This window comes from Aphanomyces astaci, assembly GCF_000520075.1.
Source record: "Aphanomyces astaci strain APO3 unplaced genomic scaffold supercont1.39, whole genome shotgun sequence".
Classification (NCBI taxonomy): domain Eukaryota; phylum Oomycota; class Saprolegniomycetes; order Saprolegniales; family Verrucalvaceae; genus Aphanomyces; species Aphanomyces astaci.
The window spans coordinates 393,716-414,767 of NW_009798302.1; the positions used below are offsets into that span (position 1 = coordinate 393,716).

At 50.1% G+C, this 21,052-nt stretch overlaps 8 protein-coding genes and 1 pseudogene across 9 annotated transcripts; 4 read left to right on the top strand and 5 right to left on the bottom strand.

Annotated features, from left to right (window-relative positions):
* Nucleotides 1-746: 746 nt before the first annotated feature.
* Nucleotides 747-1,124, bottom strand: H257_12265 (hypothetical protein; the record flags this gene model as incomplete). The annotated part of the gene is made up of 1 exon (XM_009839419.1): nucleotides 747-1,124. The coding sequence occupies one exon, from the start codon at nucleotides 1,122-1,124 to the stop codon at nucleotides 747-749; it is 378 nt and encodes a 125-aa protein (XP_009837721.1).
* A 291-nt stretch (nucleotides 1,125-1,415) lies between these two features.
* Nucleotides 1,416-1,965, top strand: H257_12266 (hypothetical protein; the record flags this gene model as incomplete). Its single annotated transcript, XM_009839420.1, has 3 exons — nucleotides 1,416-1,565; nucleotides 1,616-1,723; nucleotides 1,768-1,965. The coding sequence occupies 3 exons, from the start codon at nucleotides 1,416-1,418 to the stop codon at nucleotides 1,963-1,965; spliced, it is 456 nt and encodes a 151-aa protein (XP_009837722.1).
* A 976-nt stretch (nucleotides 1,966-2,941) lies between these two features.
* H257_12267 (hypothetical protein) lies at nucleotides 2,942-4,026 on the bottom strand (the record flags this gene model as incomplete). Its single annotated transcript, XM_009839421.1, has 2 exons — nucleotides 2,942-3,725; nucleotides 3,971-4,026. The coding sequence occupies 2 exons, from the start codon at nucleotides 4,024-4,026 to the stop codon at nucleotides 2,942-2,944; spliced, it is 840 nt and encodes a 279-aa protein (XP_009837723.1).
* A 692-nt stretch (nucleotides 4,027-4,718) lies between these two features.
* H257_12268 (hypothetical protein) lies at nucleotides 4,719-5,655 on the top strand (the record flags this gene model as incomplete). Its single annotated transcript, XM_009839422.1, has 2 exons — nucleotides 4,719-4,949; nucleotides 5,629-5,655. The coding sequence occupies 2 exons, from the start codon at nucleotides 4,719-4,721 to the stop codon at nucleotides 5,653-5,655; spliced, it is 258 nt and encodes an 85-aa protein (XP_009837724.1).
* A 1,925-nt stretch (nucleotides 5,656-7,580) lies between these two features.
* On the bottom strand, nucleotides 7,581-7,653 carry H257_12269 (annotated as a pseudogene). Its single transcript has one exon. The product of its transcript is annotated as a tRNA-OTHER (tRNA).
* Nucleotides 7,654-9,096: 1,443 nt separating this feature from the next.
* Nucleotides 9,097-9,410, top strand: H257_12270 (hypothetical protein; the record flags this gene model as incomplete). The annotated part of the gene is made up of 2 exons (XM_009839423.1): nucleotides 9,097-9,131; nucleotides 9,236-9,410. The coding sequence occupies 2 exons, from the start codon at nucleotides 9,097-9,099 to the stop codon at nucleotides 9,408-9,410; spliced, it is 210 nt and encodes a 69-aa protein (XP_009837725.1).
* A 576-nt stretch (nucleotides 9,411-9,986) lies between these two features.
* On the bottom strand, nucleotides 9,987-12,229 carry H257_12271 (hypothetical protein; the record flags this gene model as incomplete). The annotated part of the gene is made up of 8 exons (XM_009839424.1): nucleotides 9,987-10,193; nucleotides 10,267-10,413; nucleotides 10,834-10,984; nucleotides 11,234-11,442; nucleotides 11,515-11,682; nucleotides 11,744-11,858; nucleotides 11,947-12,045; nucleotides 12,105-12,229. The coding sequence occupies 8 exons, from the start codon at nucleotides 12,227-12,229 to the stop codon at nucleotides 9,987-9,989; spliced, it is 1,221 nt and encodes a 406-aa protein (XP_009837726.1).
* Nucleotides 12,230-12,958: 729 nt separating this feature from the next.
* H257_12272 (hypothetical protein) lies at nucleotides 12,959-15,266 on the top strand (the record flags this gene model as incomplete). The annotated part of the gene is made up of 3 exons (XM_009839425.1): nucleotides 12,959-14,149; nucleotides 14,201-14,319; nucleotides 14,493-15,266. The coding sequence occupies 3 exons, from the start codon at nucleotides 12,959-12,961 to the stop codon at nucleotides 15,178-15,180; spliced, it is 1,998 nt and encodes a 665-aa protein (XP_009837727.1). The 3' UTR covers nucleotides 15,181-15,266.
* Nucleotides 15,267-19,175: 3,909 nt separating this feature from the next.
* H257_12273 (hypothetical protein) lies at nucleotides 19,176-20,256 on the bottom strand (the record flags this gene model as incomplete). Its single annotated transcript, XM_009839426.1, has 2 exons — nucleotides 19,176-19,195; nucleotides 19,308-20,256. The coding sequence occupies 2 exons, from the start codon at nucleotides 20,254-20,256 to the stop codon at nucleotides 19,176-19,178; spliced, it is 969 nt and encodes a 322-aa protein (XP_009837728.1).
* Nucleotides 20,257-21,052: the final 796 nt, after the last annotated feature.

A 21,052-nucleotide genomic window follows, 5' to 3' on the forward strand; every position in this document is an offset into this window, starting at 1 on the left:
GGACCAGTAGCCGCCTCGTAGGCTTGAATGACCCGAACTTTGTATCGCAGTGTGATGACCTTCCGTTGGCCAGACTTCGAACGACTTCGGCAGATATCTGAAGGCATTTTGATTGTGGCTGCCTTTGAGCAACCAGAAGTGGTTTGAATCATTCAAACACGCGGCAAACATTTTAACCAATGAAAATACTTGAATTACGCGGAAACGACAGTGGTATGGTTTTTGCCATTCCCATGAAGTTGTAACTATATTTGAAACATTTTGGTGGTTACAGATGAGCGGGAAGTGCGGTAGTCATTGACGAAGGGTGAGCAGGAGAGCGATGGACACGGGTTCTTTGGCGTGGATTGGAGGACGGATACGCAATATTCCTCGGATTTGGGTAAGATGGGCAGGGCTGAGCCGTGCAGTGTAGTTGAGGGAGCATCGATGGTGCCACGAGATGATTGCGATTTTGGACAGGATTGTTGTAGCGCTGTTTTGACGACTAGTTGGGGAGCTCCAGAGAGTTGTTGCGAACGCGAACAGAGCTGAGGATTGGAGGATGGGGTCTCGAGGTTACCACTGCGAATTCCCGTGGGAGTGTTGGTACGATTGCCATTCTTTCCAGACGCGAGAGTATCGGTCGTTGGATGATGGGGCCAATGAGGCGCGGTGGAGGTGTGAGATGCTTGATACATCCGGCGGTGCTCGGGTGCCACTGGGGACTCGGTCCAACCTGCTGTTGCGGTTTGCCATATGGTGCGCTATGGTTCGCGAAGTGCTCGCGAGCCTGGGTCGGGGTTGGTGTTAAGCACCCCTTGTATGTACCGGGATGACACGTGCAGTTGGTGCATCGCTTGATGCAGACCGAACCACCGGTTGAGTTCTTGACTGTAGGAGTTGCTGCTGACGAGTGAAGTGGACCATGCTAGGGCGCTAGTGTTGTCCGTGAGGATTTCCACGTGCACAGTATTAAGGCCGAGGGGATCGGTGAGGAGTGGGCCCCAGGTGGCGATGGCAAGGGCGATGCAAAAGTGCTCGCGAACGTTGATGGAGAATTGTGATTGGGTGGTGCCATCTGTGGGCTGTTGTCGGTCTTGTGATTGGCCGAGGCCATTTTCTCCAATCTTGGATTCGAGCATTGCTGAATCAACGCGGTTTCGACGGCGTCCCATTCAAGGGGAATGAAACGGCGTTGGGTTGGGAAAAGGACTACCAGGCCCTCGTCGCTTGCGTCCATTTCAAGGACAAAGCTTGGTAAGGATGAGCCAGTGAGGATAGTTGTGGGTACGTTCGTAAGGCGCCCGACACGGAGAATGTCAGCGAACCACGACAGATCAGCGATGGCATCGGGAGGCAAGGGGTGCGCACCGAAGCGGGGAAACCGACGGAGGGTAAGATGGAGGCATTGGTAGAACGCCCTCGCGGGACGGATGCATGAGCATACGTGTCGGAGACTTCCCAGGGTCTTTTCGAGGTCATGTCGGGTCGACAGCTTTCCTGACAGGAGCGATTGGACACGTAGTTGTGCCTTTGCGGTTTTTGCTAACGGCATGGACGCGGTGCCGGTGGATAAGTCCCACGTAAGTCCGAGTGCAGTCAAGGTTGATGACCATGGCGTGAACATTTGTAGGTTAAGACTGGTGGGTCCGAGCGTTGCCATCATCGCAAGTCGGAGAGCATTGTTGGCACACGACAGTCGATGGCCGATATCTTGATCGATAAGAATTTGATCGTCGATGTAGTTGAAACCCCAGAAGGGTCGATGATCACTTGACATTTTAGGGAGCAGTGATGCGGGCGATTCACGTGAGACTAGCCACGAGATGCCGTTGCCAAATGCGCAGTAGATATTGGGGCTACCACACCAGCCAAAGGGGGCTGACATGTCGATGCCGATTACTCCGGCTTCTGGGACTGCGAGTCCGAACAATGCGCTTAGGTGGCGATAGGCCGATGCCACGTCACCGACCATGCCCTTAATCGCGGTGTTCGGTGGGAGTGAGGCCCGTAGGACATTGATGCGGCTTGTGGCATGGAGGATCTTTGGCCATTCCACAAGAGGTAGTTTGTCTTTGTTGGTACACGAGTTGACGGATTGACCTAGCGGAAATGATAGATCGTGAATAACCCGTCCGGTTCGAGCTAATGGGGCGTCCTTTTTTGGAACGAGACCGAGAGGGCTAAAAACGACGTGATCGCGCCAGAGGGGTAAGATGGCCTCGCTGAGTAATACGTAACAGCGAGAGTCCTGACCTTCCCATAGTAGCCGCAGTAGCGTGGGCATGTTCCCGCGGGCGGGGCCGTGGTTACGGGGGGGAATTGGGCGACGTGGGGGAGGGGATATCCATGGACTGGTGAAGCCGTGAGTGGCGATGTCCACAAGGAGAGAGCCGTGGGTGTAGTCGTGGTAGAGGTAATGAAGGAAATCCGGACGGAGTGCTATGTTCGGCCGGGGGTCGGAATTCGATTCGCCACGAACCAGACGAATGAGGTCAGCTGGTGAAAGTTGCATTGCGATAGCGGCCGACGTAATTTGTCTAATTGACTCAGCGTCGAGAATAGATTGATGTGTGTCGCACGTGTGATTGTGAAGGGATGATTGGACTGGCGCAAAGGCTGAAATGTTTGCCCGATCCATGGTCACGAAATGTACGAGAGCGGACTGGACGGCCTGTACCGTACATGATGTGACGGAATGATGCCACGCAGTTGGTGGACCGTGTGTGTGTATGGACTGTGGTGTCGATGGGGTTGGGGGGTCCCATGATGTAGTCAGTGGTGACGAAGGTGCTAGGTGCGACCCTGGGGAGACGTCCAACCCATGAGGTGCTGATGGCTACCGGATTGGTTGATGTGATGAGGGGTGCGAACCGTGAGGTACTGAGGACGCTGACGGTTGCGAGCACGTGGCAATGAATGGCCAGGGCGGAAGGAGCCAGTCCCGCCCATGGCGAAGTCAAGCGAGGTGCGAATATTCCTGTTTCAAGCCGTTGAGGTGTGTAACTATGTGGGATGACACAGACGATGGCAGGCGAGTGGGAATTGCGTGAATACGGGCCCGTGAACCTCTGCCGCACAATGCACCCAGAGGGCCAGCGTTGCATCCTTTGTTGGACAAGAAACGCAGACAAATTGACTTGCCGTCTGAGGTGGGAATATTGTCTCGGACTGCTGGTGGAATGCCCACCCTAGAGTGCTGTGCAGTGGAATGCTGGCCGATGCTGTCGGATTGCACCGTAGTTGTCGAGTGTCGTGTAGGGTTGTGATGGACGGTGCGGGTTGGCTGAGATACGAGGTACGCCTGCGTTATACACATTTGCAGCTGGTATGAGGCTGGCCTGTTGATGTCGAACGTAGTGAAGGACTGTGTGTAAACGGAAGGACGACGAGCATATTGGAAATCGGTTGCGATTGCGCTGCCAAACGAGTGAAATTGATCGTCCAACCATGCCACAACTACGGGGACACTGAGGGGGGTAATTGGGAAGCGCCGATTGAGAGTGGTACAAAATCTTTTGGCGCAACTGAAGTATTGGGATGCTGTAGGAGAGCCGTAGGCAGATGGGAGGAAGAAAGCATCAAGGGTGTCAAGCGCATCCAGGATGGCTTGAGCGCTCTGGAGGCTGCGTGGACGGGGTGGTGACACTGAGGCCGAAAAGTTCCGTGGGTTGACAGCGGCATCATCGTTCCACGTTCGTCGCTCATGGTCGGTGAGCGGCAAAAAGTGGGCTACCGACAGACTGCCAGACCCGAAAGAAATGTCATACAGGTAGGTGAATATGCCAGGATGAGGGGTGAATCCGATCCATAGGTCGCATGAGAGGCGACTCATGAGTTCCACTTGAGGGAGGTGCACCAGAGTTGGCGAGGTTAGGGTACTATGAACTGCTCGCTGTGTGACAGTGGGATTAAAAGTGAACTTGGTTGGCTTTGTCGACTGAGAGCCATCAGTCAAAGCAGCCTCGGCGAAAGTCTGCGAGGGTACTTGTGATCGTGCAGCGGCTCGCGAGACCCGTTGTGCTTGGGAAGCTGCTTGGCCATCAGCCAATGGAATGCATGGAGCTACCAATGGAGACGACAGGGGAGAAGGTAGCTCCTGTTGTAGAAATGCGTCAATGTGCAGTGACGGTTGCAGTAGTTGGCGCCGATAGGGGGGTAGTGCTGGTGGACCCGTGGGGAAGCTTACAGTAGTTACGGATGCTGTAGGTTGCACCGCCGGGTTTGGGTGGAGAGCACGGATAAGAGATGGGTCATCACAGTAAGATGAACCCAGCGGACGATGTGACTCGGTAGTGTTTTCACCATCGATCACAAAAGCAAAATCGATGACATGTTGAAGCGTCGTCCGACGAGTTTCACCCGTGGCGTGATCGGTGAACGTAAGAATGTCGTCGGGTAGGGGCAGGGTAGGGTCTCCGGGGCAACGAGGCCGGACATGATCGCAGAGATGTCCTGAGTAGCAGGCAAATCAACATCACCCGTAATACAACGTGTAAAAATAGTGCCATGCAGAGCCCGAATTTGAGCCGCAGTCATAGGACCATCAGCATCATGTGGGCTTGCGTGCAGACTTTGGTTAGCCAACATGGCCCCGCAGATAGGGAGTGTAGGCTCAAGTTGAGCCGCCGGAATTGAGTACTCGGAGGTTTGCGTAGTAATGTGACCGTGTATGAGACAGGGTCGTAAGCGGTGACCTGACCGTGCAGCCACGTCTCATTACTGGTGCAGAAAATATGACGGCGCATCCAAAGGCCAGTGCCCGACTCGACCTCAGCAACGTCTACGATGGGGAGAGTGGATGTCGCAAGTGGAATGGAATCGCGAAATTCGGCGACGACGTTGTTTGCGCGGACGTGCACATGGACGTGAGTGCCGGTGACACGGCTGATTTGCCCGTAGGCATACGATTCGACGTTGCGGCGCGGAAAGTGCTCTGGTTGCACACGGACGAGTTGGTGGACGCGGTACATAGCTACGGTAGAGTTTAAACGAGGCTGTACGGGGCAAATTAAACACTGAGACTACTGGGAACTACGTCGGTTTGGCCCCAGCGACGGTTGGGGTGTCAAATTTCTCCGCCAATCACGACCGAAAACCAAGTTTCGGTTTCACCGAAACCACCAGTTCTTGGCGGCATTTTGATTTCAAACCGAAGTGTGTATCTCTTGACATCGATATATTTTCCCTCATTAAGTACTAAAGGTTCAATTTGTTGCGGGTTTCAGTTTTATCCAATCGTATTCATTCTTATGTACTATTGGCTGATTCACGTGGCAAATCACTGATGCAATGACAAATCACTTACGTATTGCTCACGTTATAGTGAATTCTCAATTATTGGTTACGCTCGAAATCAAGCAGCCACGAATGATGGCAATGAAAGCAGCGAAGTAGAAATTATTTACTTGGTTTGATTCCGCTATATTTCTTCACATAAATATCGTTGTATAGATATCTCCTCGGGTTGTAGCTGTTGTAGCACCAGAAGCAGTTGTAGCATTGCCATGGGAGGCTCTTGCCACGAAATATGTATATTCACTGTCAAACGATGAGACAGCTACAATTGATTTGGTTGGTTTTGTCAAAGGTGGCTGATGAAGTACTATCTTGGACAATCACAAACCAAATCAATTATATCTGTAGAACCACGACAAGCGGCTTTTGCAATAACACGAAAGGTTTGCAATGTCGAAATGTGCATTTTGCTTGTCCGAGCCGGCGACAGTTGTTCCACACACACCGTGAGTGCAAGAAGTGCAATACTGAAGGATGCACTGCCATGTCACAACATCGTGGGCTCTGCCGCCCTTTTGGCGGCGTCATTTCGTGTAATGTAGGTGCCTGTGCCTGCTTGGCACAAGCATCCACATTACACGAATATAGCTGGAACATGCAAGCGACGTTTTAACCCTATACCACTCTGGTCCAAAATAGTTGTCATGTTAGACTTCAAAATGAAGTATTTTGTCCTAAACTTACTCATTCGCGTATCTGATTGGTGTAAATGCAAGCTGAAGATCTCCTCTTTGATTGGCTACTTCAAGCTGCGCAAAATTCACACTAATTCACACTCTTGTCGACGTTATCGAACTTAAAAAATGCCCATATAATAGATTAAAAATATTCAATCACCCGCCAGAGAATCAAATCTTAACTTAAAACCTCCCCATCTCGCCCACTTGTGCATGTGGTTGTTGTATTGCCCTTGAAGCACAACCAAGGCTCTCTCGCTTCTATGATGTTGTATTTATGATCAAACATGCTCAAAAGACACCGTACGCCATACGTGACCGTAGCACCTTCGGTAGACGTCTGTCGACGACGAAATCGCACCTGAGGCTAAGCGATGCCTAGTTCTAGCCATTTGAACAAGCTACGGCACTGTATTCCGCGAACGGCGGCCTTTACCTTCCGATTTGCTACTTGTGGTTGATGTCACTTGATATTTTCAGATTAAATATGCTGTAATTATATTGAGGTTTGTACAGCATATACTAAACATGTATACAAGTGGCTAAATGATTTATATTAAATATACAAATTACAAGCCAAGCAAAACTGCACCTTCGAAAATATGCAACACGACAGCTATTTTGGACCAGAGTAGTACACGTTTAAGAACAATTTTGAATAATATATTGTACAATTATATTATTCAAAATTGTTCTTAAACGTTATATACCAAATAATACATTGATACAATATATTGATATTGTCCTTTTGAAACCCGTAATTAATTTGTAGTATTACCTCCAGACGGAAATAGAAGTGCCATTTGGGAAGAATGTGTATAATGTCCTCAAATTTGCACTTTTAGAAAAAGAGACCAGTCAAAAGATTGCAATTAGACCAATCTGATTGGCTTGAATTGGCAAAAATATGGAATGATGCAACTGCAGCAGGATGCATGGAAATTGCGCACTTGGGCAATACTCAATTCAAGATGATAAGTCGCAACCGTGAGAGTGATATGCTTTATCGAAGCATATGGGTTGACTCGTTTGAAGCATAAATTCACACCAAAGCATGTATAATATGGTGAGACATTCTAGTATACAATACCTAGTCCAAATTATGAATATTCAGAGCGAATGCTCACCTCTGGTGGCATATTGTATACTTCAAATACCATCTGAGGGTGGATGACATGACATGTCATCTTGTCCTTATTAACTTGCGTAAGAATTCAATATGTCCACTGAAATTGTCGCCTCGCCTACATATGGTGATGTGTCGATGGATGCTGCAAGTCTTGATTGCATTATAGTATGACTCTCTAGGAACTGCTGTAGATTCAGATATGGAGTGTTGGTCTTGAGTCAATTATGTATGATTAATTGAGTTTGGATTATCATTTTTAAGACATTCCTCCGCAAGGGCCGACACTAGAACCACATGTTATGGAACCGCTTCGCCAATTGTAACGCGCCTGATCGACCAGGAGCGGTGTGTAATCTTCGGTTTTTACTTCGCGCAACGCTTCATACCTCGTGCTTCGACCGATCTTCTTCGAAGTTCGGTCCTCGTCTTCGTACGCAGCCCTTGTTATCCGGATTCCCCAGGGGAGGGACGGATAAATCCTTGCGGAAATAATCCGGGGAATCCGGGGATCGAACCCACGACCTTTGAGTTAAGAAACCGATGCTCTACCACCTGAGCTATTCCCCCCCCTCCAATTAATTATGTATGAGTTTCACTATACAACCGTTGATAATTGAATAAAAATTATCGGTTTTATTATATTGACTTGTTCTTTATAGCGTGGAGTGACAATGATTTATTCTATTTTCAGGGTCTTTCATGTGGCACCTCTATTTCCGTCCTTCAACGATTTTGAAATGGCACTTCTACTTCCGTCTGGCGGTAGTATATGATGATATCTCAAGAACACTAAAATTCACAGTATTGTTATTGCTACAACATAATAATACAATATTGAGTATCCCTGGGGGGGTAGGGGGGCGCCATGCAGTAACTTGCACAAACCATAACGCCATTCGTACGGCCGATCCTTGAGCGGGCTAGCCGGGACCGCCGACTTCAAAACGACACGAGCAGATATAGAATGCACAAGTCGCCACATGGTCGAGGGCGAGTATGAAGGCGGTGAATGAGAAGTGTATGCTTAGAAAGCAGGTGCATGACAAATAAAAATAACAGCCATAAAGGCATAAATAGAGTGAACATGATGTCATAGGCAAAAGGTCACTAGGGTACACGGCCACATAGGTAGTCACCAAGGGCGTAGGGTCGCAGAGCGAGGCAGAACCTGCGAAATGGAGGTTCCTGATTTGCCTTCATGAAGAAGTCCGCAAGTTGTTCTTTGGTGGGGTAATAATGGAGAATAAACTCCTGGTTCTCAACAAAATCGCGAACAAACATAAAGCGAACATCAATGTACTTGGAGCGCTCGTGATGCTCCGAGTTTTTGGCAATGCTAAAAGCAGACTGATTGTCCTCGTGAACCGAAATCGGTTGATCAGTAGTGTGATGGAGGTCGTCAGCGAGTTGTCGAACGTATAACATTCATGAATGCAAAGGGCAAGAGCCACAAAGTCGGCCTTGGTCGTAGACAGAGTCAAGATATCTTGTTTCTTCGAAAGCCATGATATAAGGCTGTTGAAAAATAGGATAATAAATCCACTGACACAGCGTCGAGTGCCGGGGCACATGGCATAGTTAGCGACCACATATGCGGATATGAACGGCTTGGACACATAGTCTCGGCCACCTAACATAAGACCAAAGTGGGAGGTGCCTTGGAGATAGCGCAGAACGCGTTTGGCAGCATGCCAATCGACAAGACCCGGGTTGTGCAGAAACTGCGAGAGTTGTTGTAGGGCATATACCAAATCTGGGCGAGTGCCCATCGCTAAGTACATAATACTTCCAACCATGGACGGTAGGGCTTGGTTTGCATAAATACAGTGTCGTCAGTGGTAGTGGTACGCTGCGCTTGTGATAAAGGTGTGGTGCACTCAAAAGGAGTGGTGACGGGCTTTGACGTAGACATGTCGAAGCGACCAAGTACTGTAGAACAGTAACGAGACTGGTGAATGAGCAGAGTTCGGTTGGAACGGTCACTGACGATTTCCCAGCCAGACATCCAACATGTCTCGCAATCCTCCAAGCTCGATCCCCGTGCCGTAAAGACCATGTTTGTGGGTCTCCGATATGATCGAAAGAGTCATTATACCCTCATGCATTTGCATTCTCATTTACTGATTTGCTCTCGCGACGTCACTTTCAGGACGACCGTGTTCCCAGCCATCAACTTTGTTGCTGCTGTTGCGGCTTATCACCAACAATCTACCACCGATCCCAACTTCATCTCACCCTTGGAGCCCAATGCACCATTGCCGCCACTACACTCCATCGTCACCATCAGGCCTTGTGCCCTTCTCCACGACAAGCCTTTGGCTTAGTCGCCACCCGTTCTTTCTACGGAGCCCCCGTCGTCTCGACTCATCACAGCACTTTCTGTGCAACTACCACAACGAATTCGAGATATCTTCTCTACATTCTCATTGACCAGTCCGGTCTTTGACCCCACTGCTACTCCTTTACGACGACTCTATGGTCCCATCCCGTCAGCCTTCTCGACCCTTATGTGCTTTGGCGCACTTATGTGGTCGTCAAACGTTGTCATAACGAGACGGTTCTACCGTATCGCGGGGTCTTTCGACTCAATGCCGATGGCACTTACTGTACAAGGCCCGACTTGCCGTTAAAGGTTTCATGCACTACACGGACATTTTACCTCCTGTTGTTGGACTTGAAGTCCTACGCTTCCTATTGGCCTTAGTGGTCACGGTGCAACCAAAAGTTTTGATGTGACCCAAAGTTGGGTGTCGTTAAACAACGACGTGGTAGGGTGAAACATCTTTGTTGGGTGCCGATGGGGAGATTTTGATAAGCCATGGGGCATAGGCTAGGGCAAGAGCCCCTTCAATGAGCATAGCTCGCAATTTTCTGCACGACATTGCCGATACGGCGTTCGTCTACGGCGTTTTTCGGGGGGGAGTCGGCGTTGGAGAAAGCCATCCGAGTTTTGTATTGTACTTGGACTTGATGATCCGCCCGAGTTTCTCGTACTCTTTGGCGTCGTCGCTTAGGAGGGTGCTGATATCCATGGGTGGTGAGTGGCGCAGCTCGCCAACATCAGGTTTGAAAATGGACATCGCGTCCGTTCGAAATAATTCGTAGGACTCATCAAGCGCATGGGGTAGGTCCACATAAAGTGGGAGTAATTGCCGATAAAAACGACAAAGTAGGCAGTACCACCCGCCGATAGAATCGTGCTTTGACATTGGAGTGGAGGAGGGCAAGGTAGGAGGCCGCGCGGAAGACCGCAGATGAGTCGAAAGGACTGCGCTTGGATTTGGCGTAAGCATAAGGCTCACATAATTGACCACGAAGGTGCTTGGCCTAGAAGAGCATAAGCTCGGGGTTTGTCGTTGTCATTTAGTTGAAGGCATCAACACCAGGATGGGCGAGACGGCGGTGCCATAGGCGCGCAAGACTAGTTGCAGAGAATTTGGAGTCAGCCACGAGGCTGGTTAGGCAGTCGACTGGAACAGTACTGGTGTCATAGACTGGAGTAGGAGCATGCGAACCTAGCATAGGCTGGGCGACACTCATGGAGACAGAGTCTGGAGTGATTGGGCAGAACGGTGATGGCTTGGAGGCCATAGATGGTTAATGAATGATTGGCGCATAGCGCAACACAGACGAATATGCAAACATGTGCAATTATTGATCGATAATATTGGAAAATCAATCCACAGAGTGGTCTCGAAGGTGGCCATCATGTCGGTGAGCATCGCCATCTGGCCTTAATGGATATACCCCCCACGGTGCGGGTCGGTCGAGGACTCGCACTTGGTCTTGCAAGTAGAGACCCATGGCGTTGTTGGGTGCACGAAGCACATCAGCAAGAGTGGTGGTGATTTCGCACATATCCGAGCCGTAAAACGGACAGAGATGCCTCCGTGAGTCGCTTGGCAAACCGAGACCATATTGAACTGTAGTTGAGGGTATTGTAGGCCAATGGTGAGGGGTAGAGTGCATTGACGAATATCGTCGGCATGGTCACGGGACGACATGTCCACATCCATGTTAAGAGGGCTCATATCCAGGGGACGTAGTCGGAAAAATAATTTCGGTTGGGGGTGCAGGAAGCAGAGGCGCCAGAGTGGACAATCTAGTATTCTCGTAGAGCGGGAAAGTCGATGGGACGATAAGTCACCGGCATAGGTAGCGGCGCGTCACTGGGGTTGCTTTCACAGTAGCGAAGGCACGCATGGAGGGCGAAAACGCCTTGACCTTCGACAACTTGGAATGGGGGATGGGGATGGACACCGTCCACACATATTGGTAGACGTTGTAGAACCATCGGTGTTTCCGACGCCGCAGTAAGAATATAGAAGGCACTGCGTGGGAACAGTGGAAGACCCACTTTGGTAGGGTTCGCAGGAATTTGGAACAATGGACGCGGTGGTAGAGGGGTAAACGCTCGGAAATATGTACCTCGGTGGAAGGGACTTCAGCGAAGACATGGTCACCGGCATCCACAGGAGGTGGGAAGTGGTCGCCCGGTTCAACAGTGGTGGGAGCGAGGGTAGTACCCGCAATAAGCATAGGATCGTGGGGTAGTGATGCAAACACGTCGCAAAGTAGGGCAGAGTCTGGTTGGAACTACTTCGGTGGGTGTTAGCATAACCGTTTAGACGATTGCCCTTGTGAATGTAATGGCGACCAGCCGCACGAGCAGCAATGGCAGCCTGGTCATTGCGACCCACACGATGAGTGCGGCCATGAGTGCGATCACTGTTGTTGTCACGGGTGTTGTTCCACTCTCCATTTCAGGACCACTAGAAGATCGTTGTCCCAAGCTATGTTGGCTACTAGAGCCATGGTTGCTACTAAAACCATCGCTATCATCGCGGTCATCACGAGTACGTTGGATTGGAGACATCATCACGATTGGTCTCCGACAGAGTCGGATCCACGACGTTGCGTTCGGAGTGTTCGACTTGATCAAGTTCGAGGTACATCTTGCTGATGTTTACAGCATCGATACGGTTGCCCGAGGGGTATGGTCCAGCTTAGAGTAGAACTCAACGACATCGCGGGATGACGCTTGGGACAAGATGTCCGTTTTCCATAACGTGTACGCCAGAGGGTGGAGGTCTTTAAGTGGGGGGCCCACGAAGGGTTGCACAGAGGAAGGTAGGAGGCTCATAACCTGTCAAGAGGGAGATAGCACTGAGGAGGGGTGACGACGAGGAACGCTTGTGTGGTCGAGAACAAAACCAAAAGTGAGCATTCACGGACTGCTAAGATGACCTATGATTGGGCAGAAACAGTCCGGCTTCAGAAACAGAAGACCTGGTAATTCCGGATGATCGGATATTATCCGGAACCTCGGCGAAAGTGCCCCTCTCATCTTGACAATCGGCATTTTGCATGGCACGACTTTTCGTCGCCGTTCTCACCGTGGCTGTTCTCTCAGCGCTGTCGATTCAGTGACATGATGTTTTCTCTCTAGCGTCAATGATTGCTCACCCAATCGCGGCCTAGAATTAGGAAAATGAGCGTGGTTTTCTACAGTTTTACTCAGTCCAACAAGAATTGTCCCATTTGGTTCAAGACGTGTGAAAAAAGAGTATACAGTACCTCGTGCTTCGACCGAACTTCTTACAGTAATGATAATCCAAACTCAATTAATCATTATCCATCTGGTGCGACATGCTTATTTGAGTAAGGACATTTGAGCCAAAAGCAAATGTGACCATTCTTAGTAGCTTGTCCTGCATAATTTCACTTTTGGTTTTCCTATCTTGTGCTCGAGTGATCTGTCCTACGTTGGACACTCTGCGCCCCTAGTGCTGCCTCTCCTCTCCTACCCTCCGCGCTTCCGCCCATTTCCTACATCGTGACACTCTGTACTTCTTGACTTACTGCTGAGACGATGACTTCACCTTCCTCACAACCACCAGCGGACGTGCCGATTCCTGTGCTGTTTGGCAATGCCGAGTACTCGATGCCTCAGGTCTCACCGAATGGCAGACAAATCGCCTACCTCTCGGCTGATGCGACCACCGCCGTGATGAACCTCTTTGTGCACGATGTGGGTACTCCGTCGTCGGCGGTGCAAGTGACGTTTGAAGCTGTGCGGCCCATTCAGATCTATCGATGGGCCGAAACCAGTGCCCACCTCATGTACGTCCAGGACCTGAATGGAAACGAGACCTTCCATCTGTACGTGGTCGACTTGGCCACAATGACCACCGTGAACCGCACGCCGTTTCCCAACGTGAAGGTGCTTACATCGTTCCATCCGACGACATCCTGCAAGATCAACCGCCTCACGAGCTCCCGCCGTCCGCAGGAAGTCGTGATTGGTCTGAACCAGCGTAACCCGGCCGTGTTTGATGTGTTCCGGCTTCACATCATCACAGGCGAACTCACGTTGTTGGCGTTAAACCCAGGGAGCATCGATGCGTGGGTGGTGGACGCCGACCTCCAAGTACGGGCACGCATTCAACATGACGACTCGGAAGTGTGGACCAAGTCGTTGTGGGTGTGCAACGGCGACACCTGGCGCGTCCTGGCGTCATGGGGCCTGGATGACCAAGTTAAGCCGCTGCAGCTGACGGTGGACGGCTCGGGACTGTACATCACGTCGACGCTGGCCCACACCGCTGACGCCGCCGACTCCTCCCCCCAAGCAGCCAACCCCAAGCGTCTTGGCCGGTTGCTGCTCTTGTCCACCGACGAGTCGGTGCCTGCGGTCACCATCGCGTCACATGCCGAAGGCGACGTCGCGCACGTAGAATTCCACCCTGTGACAGGACTCCCCGACTTCGCCACCGTCGAGAGCTTTGGCCACGCCAAGATTGTCCTGCAGCCCGCCATGCAGTCGGATCTGGCGGTTCTCGCGGCGGTCGCCCCGGGCACCATCTCGATCGTCAGTCGCTCTGCCGACGACAACAAATGGACAGCCAGCATCGCGTCGGACCACCACTCGTTGCGGTATTACCTGTATGACCGAACGGTCCAAGTAGTGACGTTGCTTGGGTTGGAACGGCCGTTGCTCGAACAGTATACGTTTGCACCCATGCAACCTGTGCGTGTCCCGTGCTCGGATGGCGAATCCATGGTATCCCATCTCCATCTTGATTCACACATGAAAAAAGACTTATCTTTTTAGGTGGCGTACCTGACTTTACCTCTTGGCAAGGCAGTAGCGGCCAAGTTGCCGATGGTTCTGAACGTCCACGGGGGACCGTGGGGGCAGGATGTATGGGGCTTTAACCGTGTGCATCAATGGTACACATGCACACATGTTGTATATTTCGCTATATGTTAAATCTTTTTTAGAAAAGTTATATTCTCCTAGTAAAAATATGTTTTATGAAAATATATTGTTCTGTTTAAATATATAGAACATATATTGTTCTGTTTAAATATATAGAAAATATATTGTTACGTTGTACGTTTAGGTTTGCCAATCGTGGATATGCTGTGATGAGTGTCAACTTCCGCGGGTCGGAAGGGTATGGTATGCGATGGCTCAACTTGGGCAACCAGGAATGGGGCCGCCGGATGCAGCAGGACGTCACCGACACGGTGCACTGGGCCATCGGCTCTGGCTACGTGGATGCATCTCGTGTCGGCATCTACGGGGGGTCATACGGTGGCTACGCGGTGTTAGCTGGCTTGGCCTTCACGCCCGACGTGTTTGCATGTGGAGTGGACATCGTGGGGCCGTCCAACATCAAGACGCTACTGGACTCGACGCCGCCAGACTGGGCGATCATGAAGAAGGAGTTCGCCGTTCGCATCGGAGACGTGTCGGACGCCGCGTTCAACCGCCGGATCTCGCCGCTGTTTCACGTGGCAGCGATAAAGGCTCCGGTGCTGATCGGGCAGGGAGCCAACGACCCCCGAGTGGTGAAGTCGGAGAGCGACCAAGTGGCCCGGGAGCTGTTCCAAACCAAACACGATGTCACGTACATCGTGTACCCTGACGAAGGCCACGGGTTCTGCCGCCCGCCCAACAAAATTGACTTTTGCTACCGCACCGAACGATTCCTGGCCAACCATTTGGGCGGACGAGTTGGGCCCGTGGACGATGGGGTAGCCACCAAGAACCACACGGCCATCGTCGTGGATCTCGCGACGTTGTAGCTCCACATTGTTTGTTGTATTGAATTTGTCAAACTGCCGAGCCATCGATCTCGTACAATTGTGATGGGAGGGGTGTTCTGTGGTCGTCATCATCTCTATCAGTTCCGGCATATCTATCTCACTATGGATGTACAGTACTGGGCGTCGAAAACTTCTTTGAGTCGATGATTTTCATCCGAAATTATAATTCAATAGACGCAAATAGAGTCTCAGCAAAGAAGTGTCAGCAAAGAAGTGCGCAAGGCGACTCAAATTATAACTTACAAAATTTATACCATATTATAAACAAATACAGTACCTTCATTGTGTTTAATGAAGTGGTGTTGCTGGCGCAGGTTGACGGGGACTCGGACGCCGACGATGACCAAGCGCACGGATGGCACTCAAGGAGCGTCATTACTTGACCTCGCCATCCCTCATCGCAAACAAACGAACCCGTGGACAACCATGTACGCCGCCCGTGACCGAATCTCGTATGAACGGCGGCGTACATGCTTGATCCCGACACGTTTGACCTCTTGCTCGCCTTCTTAAGCACTACTCAGTTCACCATCTCAATGGAAGTGGACCTTCCTCCACTTCCATTAACCACCAAAGATCAACAGTATCAACGAAGCACTTTCGCTGATGTTGCACTTCTACAGTGCACCATGCGAAGTCAAAACACTCGTGTTACTACTTATCAAGCAATTTACTGTTAGTAAATACAGCTAGCATACACTGATCGAACTTCTCGCGCCGTTCATGCATCTCAAGCCGCTGGGTTTGGAATGCTGCATCAGTGATGCAGCATTCCGAAAATGGGAGCGTGCATCACGCTCCTCCATTTTCATAACAAAGTCAATTAATGCAGCACCATGCATACCGGATTCTTTGCGTTGCCGGGGACCGGTGTGCGTCGACGGCAAGAAAATCACGTGGACCTCGGGTCGGTTCATCCTTTGCCTCGCGATGGCTTTGCCATGCTCTTGTTGGGGGACATCGTCAAGTTACTTCGACACAACTGGTCAACAATGCTGTACAAGGTTTTGATTGGCCTATTATATCCAATCACAGCTATGCATTTTTGCATTTTTCAATGGCTGACCAATTTGAGTCGGTTTTGGTCGAAGCTTTTCAGCATCGGCTCAATAATAGTCACTCACAGTACGGATAATTTTTGTACCACAGTGGGTTCAAAACAAGTTTGCGCTGGTTTTGGAAGTCTCCCACTGCTGCACTGAGCTAAATCTATACTTGTACCTCTGTCCCGGTTTTATTGCTCCAAACGGCATTTTTGAGAAACGAACACAAATGTTTTCTGAGAAGTATAGAGTATGCGCGGTATGTTTCAAAAGAGCAGAACTCGGCGAATTCAATTGAAATCAAATTGAGTTCAAATACATCTAATCAAATACGAGAGCAATCAGAAGACTCCATACTGTGGCTCATATACTATTGCTGTCGATCGGGAATGGTTCTGCTCCATCGATCGACGGTTGTGTGCGTCTGCCAGATTCCATTGTCATGCCCTACGAAGGAGAGACTGCGTTGGCACATGGGTGTCAGATGGCGGTTCTCACTTCAAGAACAAAGTGATCGAGAAGGTGCGGAGGTTGGTGGGTGCCCACCATCATATCACAACAGCCTACAGTCCTTGGGCGAACGGGACTGTAGAAGTAGTCAACCGACTACTTCTACAGGACTCGACCGGCTGGGAGGAATTGCGCCTTTGACAACGTTTACCGGCCTGTCAGCGAAGACCCCGCTGGCAGGATTTGTCCACCCGACGTCCAAGAAAGTTTACGTCGCGGACTGGCTTGGCGCCGCCCGTCATAAACATGTGTCGGACCTCCAAGTGGCGCTTGAAGAAATGCACCGCAACGTGGCGGTGCGAAGCCACAAGTTGAGTCAGCAAGCGCGTGGACGCCGCGACCGAAAATCCCAGGCCAAGTTTGCAGGTTTTTCGGTCGGCGATTTTGTTCTTGTCGGATAGGTCGTCAACCGTCCGACAAAATTGGCCCTGCATTGGCGAGGACCCTGCCAAGTGACCAGAGTAATCACAGACCATGTGATGGAGACTCAGCAGCTGGTGCCACAGTATGAAGTCACGGTCCATCATGCGTGCCAATTGAAGATGTACCACGAAGGCGGTAGAGAGGTGACCGAAGACCTCGAGGCACAGATCGCGTTTGGTGATGGATCGATCCCAATTTGTCCGCAAGCTGGAAATGGATGGGTCAGTTGTTTACTATTTTTGTCCTAACGGTTCAGGAATTTTGGTGTGGATTAGGCATTTTTTGTGTGGAATTGCGCGAATACACGGTAATTCAGTTGGCCGAGCAGTCGACAGGATCGAACAAGTTGTGCATTATCCAGTTTTCTGGGACGAGATGTGTCGGCGTTTGGAGCCAAGGATGACCTTGGCCATCATGATTACGCGTTTGGCAGCAGCACGAACCTCGCGGATGCGAACTAGGATAGCGATGCAGCATTGTCGGTGGGGGCTAAACGTCAAGCGGTCGTGGACGCCGAAATCAGCCGGCAGAGAGAAAAGCGTGCGAAGAAGATGGCATCGGCCAGAGTCTGGTTGCGCTGGGGCACAGCCTGGCTGCTGGAATGCGAAGCATGGCCAGACCTACGACGTCTGACGGCCCTGCACCAGGTAAACTTCTGTCCGCTATTATGCAATAAAATGCATCGGTGGACACGAACCTAGAACACAGAACGACTTGCAAGTTCTTGTAAAACAAAGTACTCAAGTACAAGAAGAGCTGCTGCGTTTTCTCCGTAAAAATGAATAAACACTCGAATGTCATGAATCAAATGCACCCTGTTGGATTTGGCAACCTCGCTATCTATCAAATACTCTTCGTGCGACAAATTACCATCCCCTCGAACGTACATCCAGTCACGCGGGACCGGTTGTATCTCAGCAGGGTCAAGTTCAAGAATCAAATTGTGGAGGACCAGCGTTGCCTCCACCATCATCGCCATGGTTTGAGGTCGTTGAGATTCGAGAGGCTTCTTGAAAATGCGGAATTTATTCTACCACAAACCAAACGCCTGCTCAACAAAAATTCGAGTACGAGAATGGAGTAGGTTGTAGTAAGATTCGTCAGCATCTACATGTTTGAGGTAATAGCAAATGGTGTCATTACATGGCGATGCAAGGTGTAGCGTCGGCAACAATGTAACCACCCGCAGGGACAACACGCCGACGGCCAAGGACTGAATTTCGGAATATCATACGGTCGTTCTGCGACCTCGGACGCAACGAATATATCATGAAACGTTTGCGGTGGTCCACCAAAGCCATCCAATTGAAGGCAGGAAAGCCCTTGCGGCAGTACCAGCCTTCATGCTCACGAAATCGGCGCACCATGACGAGACAGCCATCAACAGCCCCAAATAGGTTAGGAAACCCGGCAATTGACTCAAACCCATCACTGATTGACTGCCAAGAGCGCAGGGACGCAAGCAAAGACACTGTAGTTGCCAAATGGGTTCGCTGAAAGAGCTGAACAACCTCGATAACGTACATGTACGCCTTTGTTTTGCCAATGCTAAACACCAACGCAGCACACGCGAAGCCATCACAATGCGCCAAGTAGTACATTGCCACTGCAGTTTGATCCACCACGTCAAAATGTGCTGCAGGATAAATGGCTGGGTGGACAGATGTCCATGTTACCGCAAGGCGGCTGGCAATGACGAAAACGTGCTCCGCGAATAACGCTGGAACCGAACAAACCACACATTTTGGTCGGGGTTTTCTCGGAGAGATGGCCAAACAGAGCTAGCATTCTCCATGTAGTTATTGCGATGTGTCGTGGGGTGTCGACGGCCGACAAGAGTGACAACCATGACGGCAATGGCGGCAAGAGTACCGTGTAATAGATGTCCTTCCAGGTAGGTGATATTTCACAGCCCAACGACATTTGGGTGTTGACGTAAATATCTCCTTCCAGGTATACAAAATTCAAGTACAATAATAATATAACAAGCACGTGATATCAAGTAAAGGTCCATCTATCTATATATTTATAGATACAGGTATTCTAGATTTACAGTATCAATTTTCAGTTCAGTAAATACAAACTCCAATACATTTTAAAACCAGAATTACAATTCATGATTAGTAGTACTGTCATCCAGAGCAGAAATCGCAACGAGTTCCGACAATATATAGACTGGAACCGTAGTTTCGACAGTTTCGTCCACTGCTTCATCTTGATGGACAATCTTGCATTTCGCAAACCCGTTGGTGATGATGGCTTCCGACAATCCAAACCACGCGTCTGTAATCCATTGCACCAGTGTTGGACGCTTCGGAGCTTGCAGCTTGAACGTCGAAATCTGAGCCGTTGCGCGGTCCTTCGACTTGCCACCACACTTGATCCACACCGTGTTGTCGCCGCGAGCATTGAGCGTCTTGGTCGGTAGGTACTCATAGTTCACACCCGTCGGGTCAGCATTATAGATCACGTCGATGTCATTGTCGCGGACCACCTGGGCTACATGTGCCGAGAAAGTTGCCATCACCGCGTCACCGTCTCCTTGTGTGTCTTGACCTTGTCGTGTCCGCGCGCGCAACGACAGCCAAAAGCGCCTTTTAAAACTTTCGAGCCACGACCAACTGGCAACTAACGCCTTTTCATCCAAGCCGACATCGACCGCCGTCTCCAAGGCCATGATTTGAATCATTTGTGGGGTCAATGGTACCCCGTCCTTGCGCATCGAGTGGACCCAGAGTGCGATCAGCACATCCGACTCCTTGGCCAACGTAGTGGCCATCCGAAGCTCACGTGAACACAAGTGTTTAGAAGTACGTGGATTTGTTGCTTTAACCTTAATGCGAGCACGTTGCTTGAGCCAAGCGTATACCTTCTTTCGAGTTGTGTCGAGTGGAGGGCCCCGCAGGTGAGGAAAGTGCTTCATGAGGGTGGCTGCCATACCGATCTCGTCGAAACTATCCATACCATCTTGCTTCTTCTTGAACGAGACGTGCACGTTGCGAAACCTCGTGGGGGGCTTCTTGGGGCCCTCCTTCAGACGTGGTCGACCAGGAGGCCTTGCCGGTGGAGTGACGTCCATTTTGAAAGGAGCAGAATGACGTGACTGGTTCCCACACGACTGAAACAATCGCGCGCGCAATAAACCTCTATAAATTAATATATGTATTAGAATAAAGAGGGTATTCAATAATTAGAGGATATATTGCCGCGCAAGGTTATCCTGTTAACTTTATTGTCCATGGTCTCCGTCAAAATATCAATACATACAGGAACCTGGAAGGAGATTACCACGGGAAGGACATCTATTGCACGGTACATAAAACGGGGGCAATCTCCATTCTGAAGTGACTGAAATTTGCTGGATGCGTAATCTTTCCCTCAATACTATCATGTGCAAGTCCATAGGGCTTGTTTGTGAATGACCATTTCGAAACACCAGTGGAAATGATTTGATTTGGTTGGGTACATTATGTCGATTGCTTAATCCGTTGCCAAACACCATTGACCCAAAACTCGGTGTGAACTCGCCCTAAGCTCCAACGTGGAGCCAACAAACTCAGCTGCAAACTTCATCCGGTCGTACTTGTTAGCATCAATAAGGAGCGGTTTTAGCGCGTTGGAATGGGACCGAAACAAGCCCAATTTGAGGTATCCATGCAGCGACTCCAATTATTCCTAATTCATAATGAGTAACAATGTTTGCCTACTGGGAGTACTATACTAGTATATCACCTGTACGTTCCGAAATGGATCGAAGCGTAGTGCGTTCAGAAAGCGGTCCTTACAAGAGCTTCGCTTTCACTTTCTCTGCAGTAAATGCCTTCTTTCTTCACTCTCTATGTTTCTTTTTGCTGGCGACATTGACTTTCATGTTG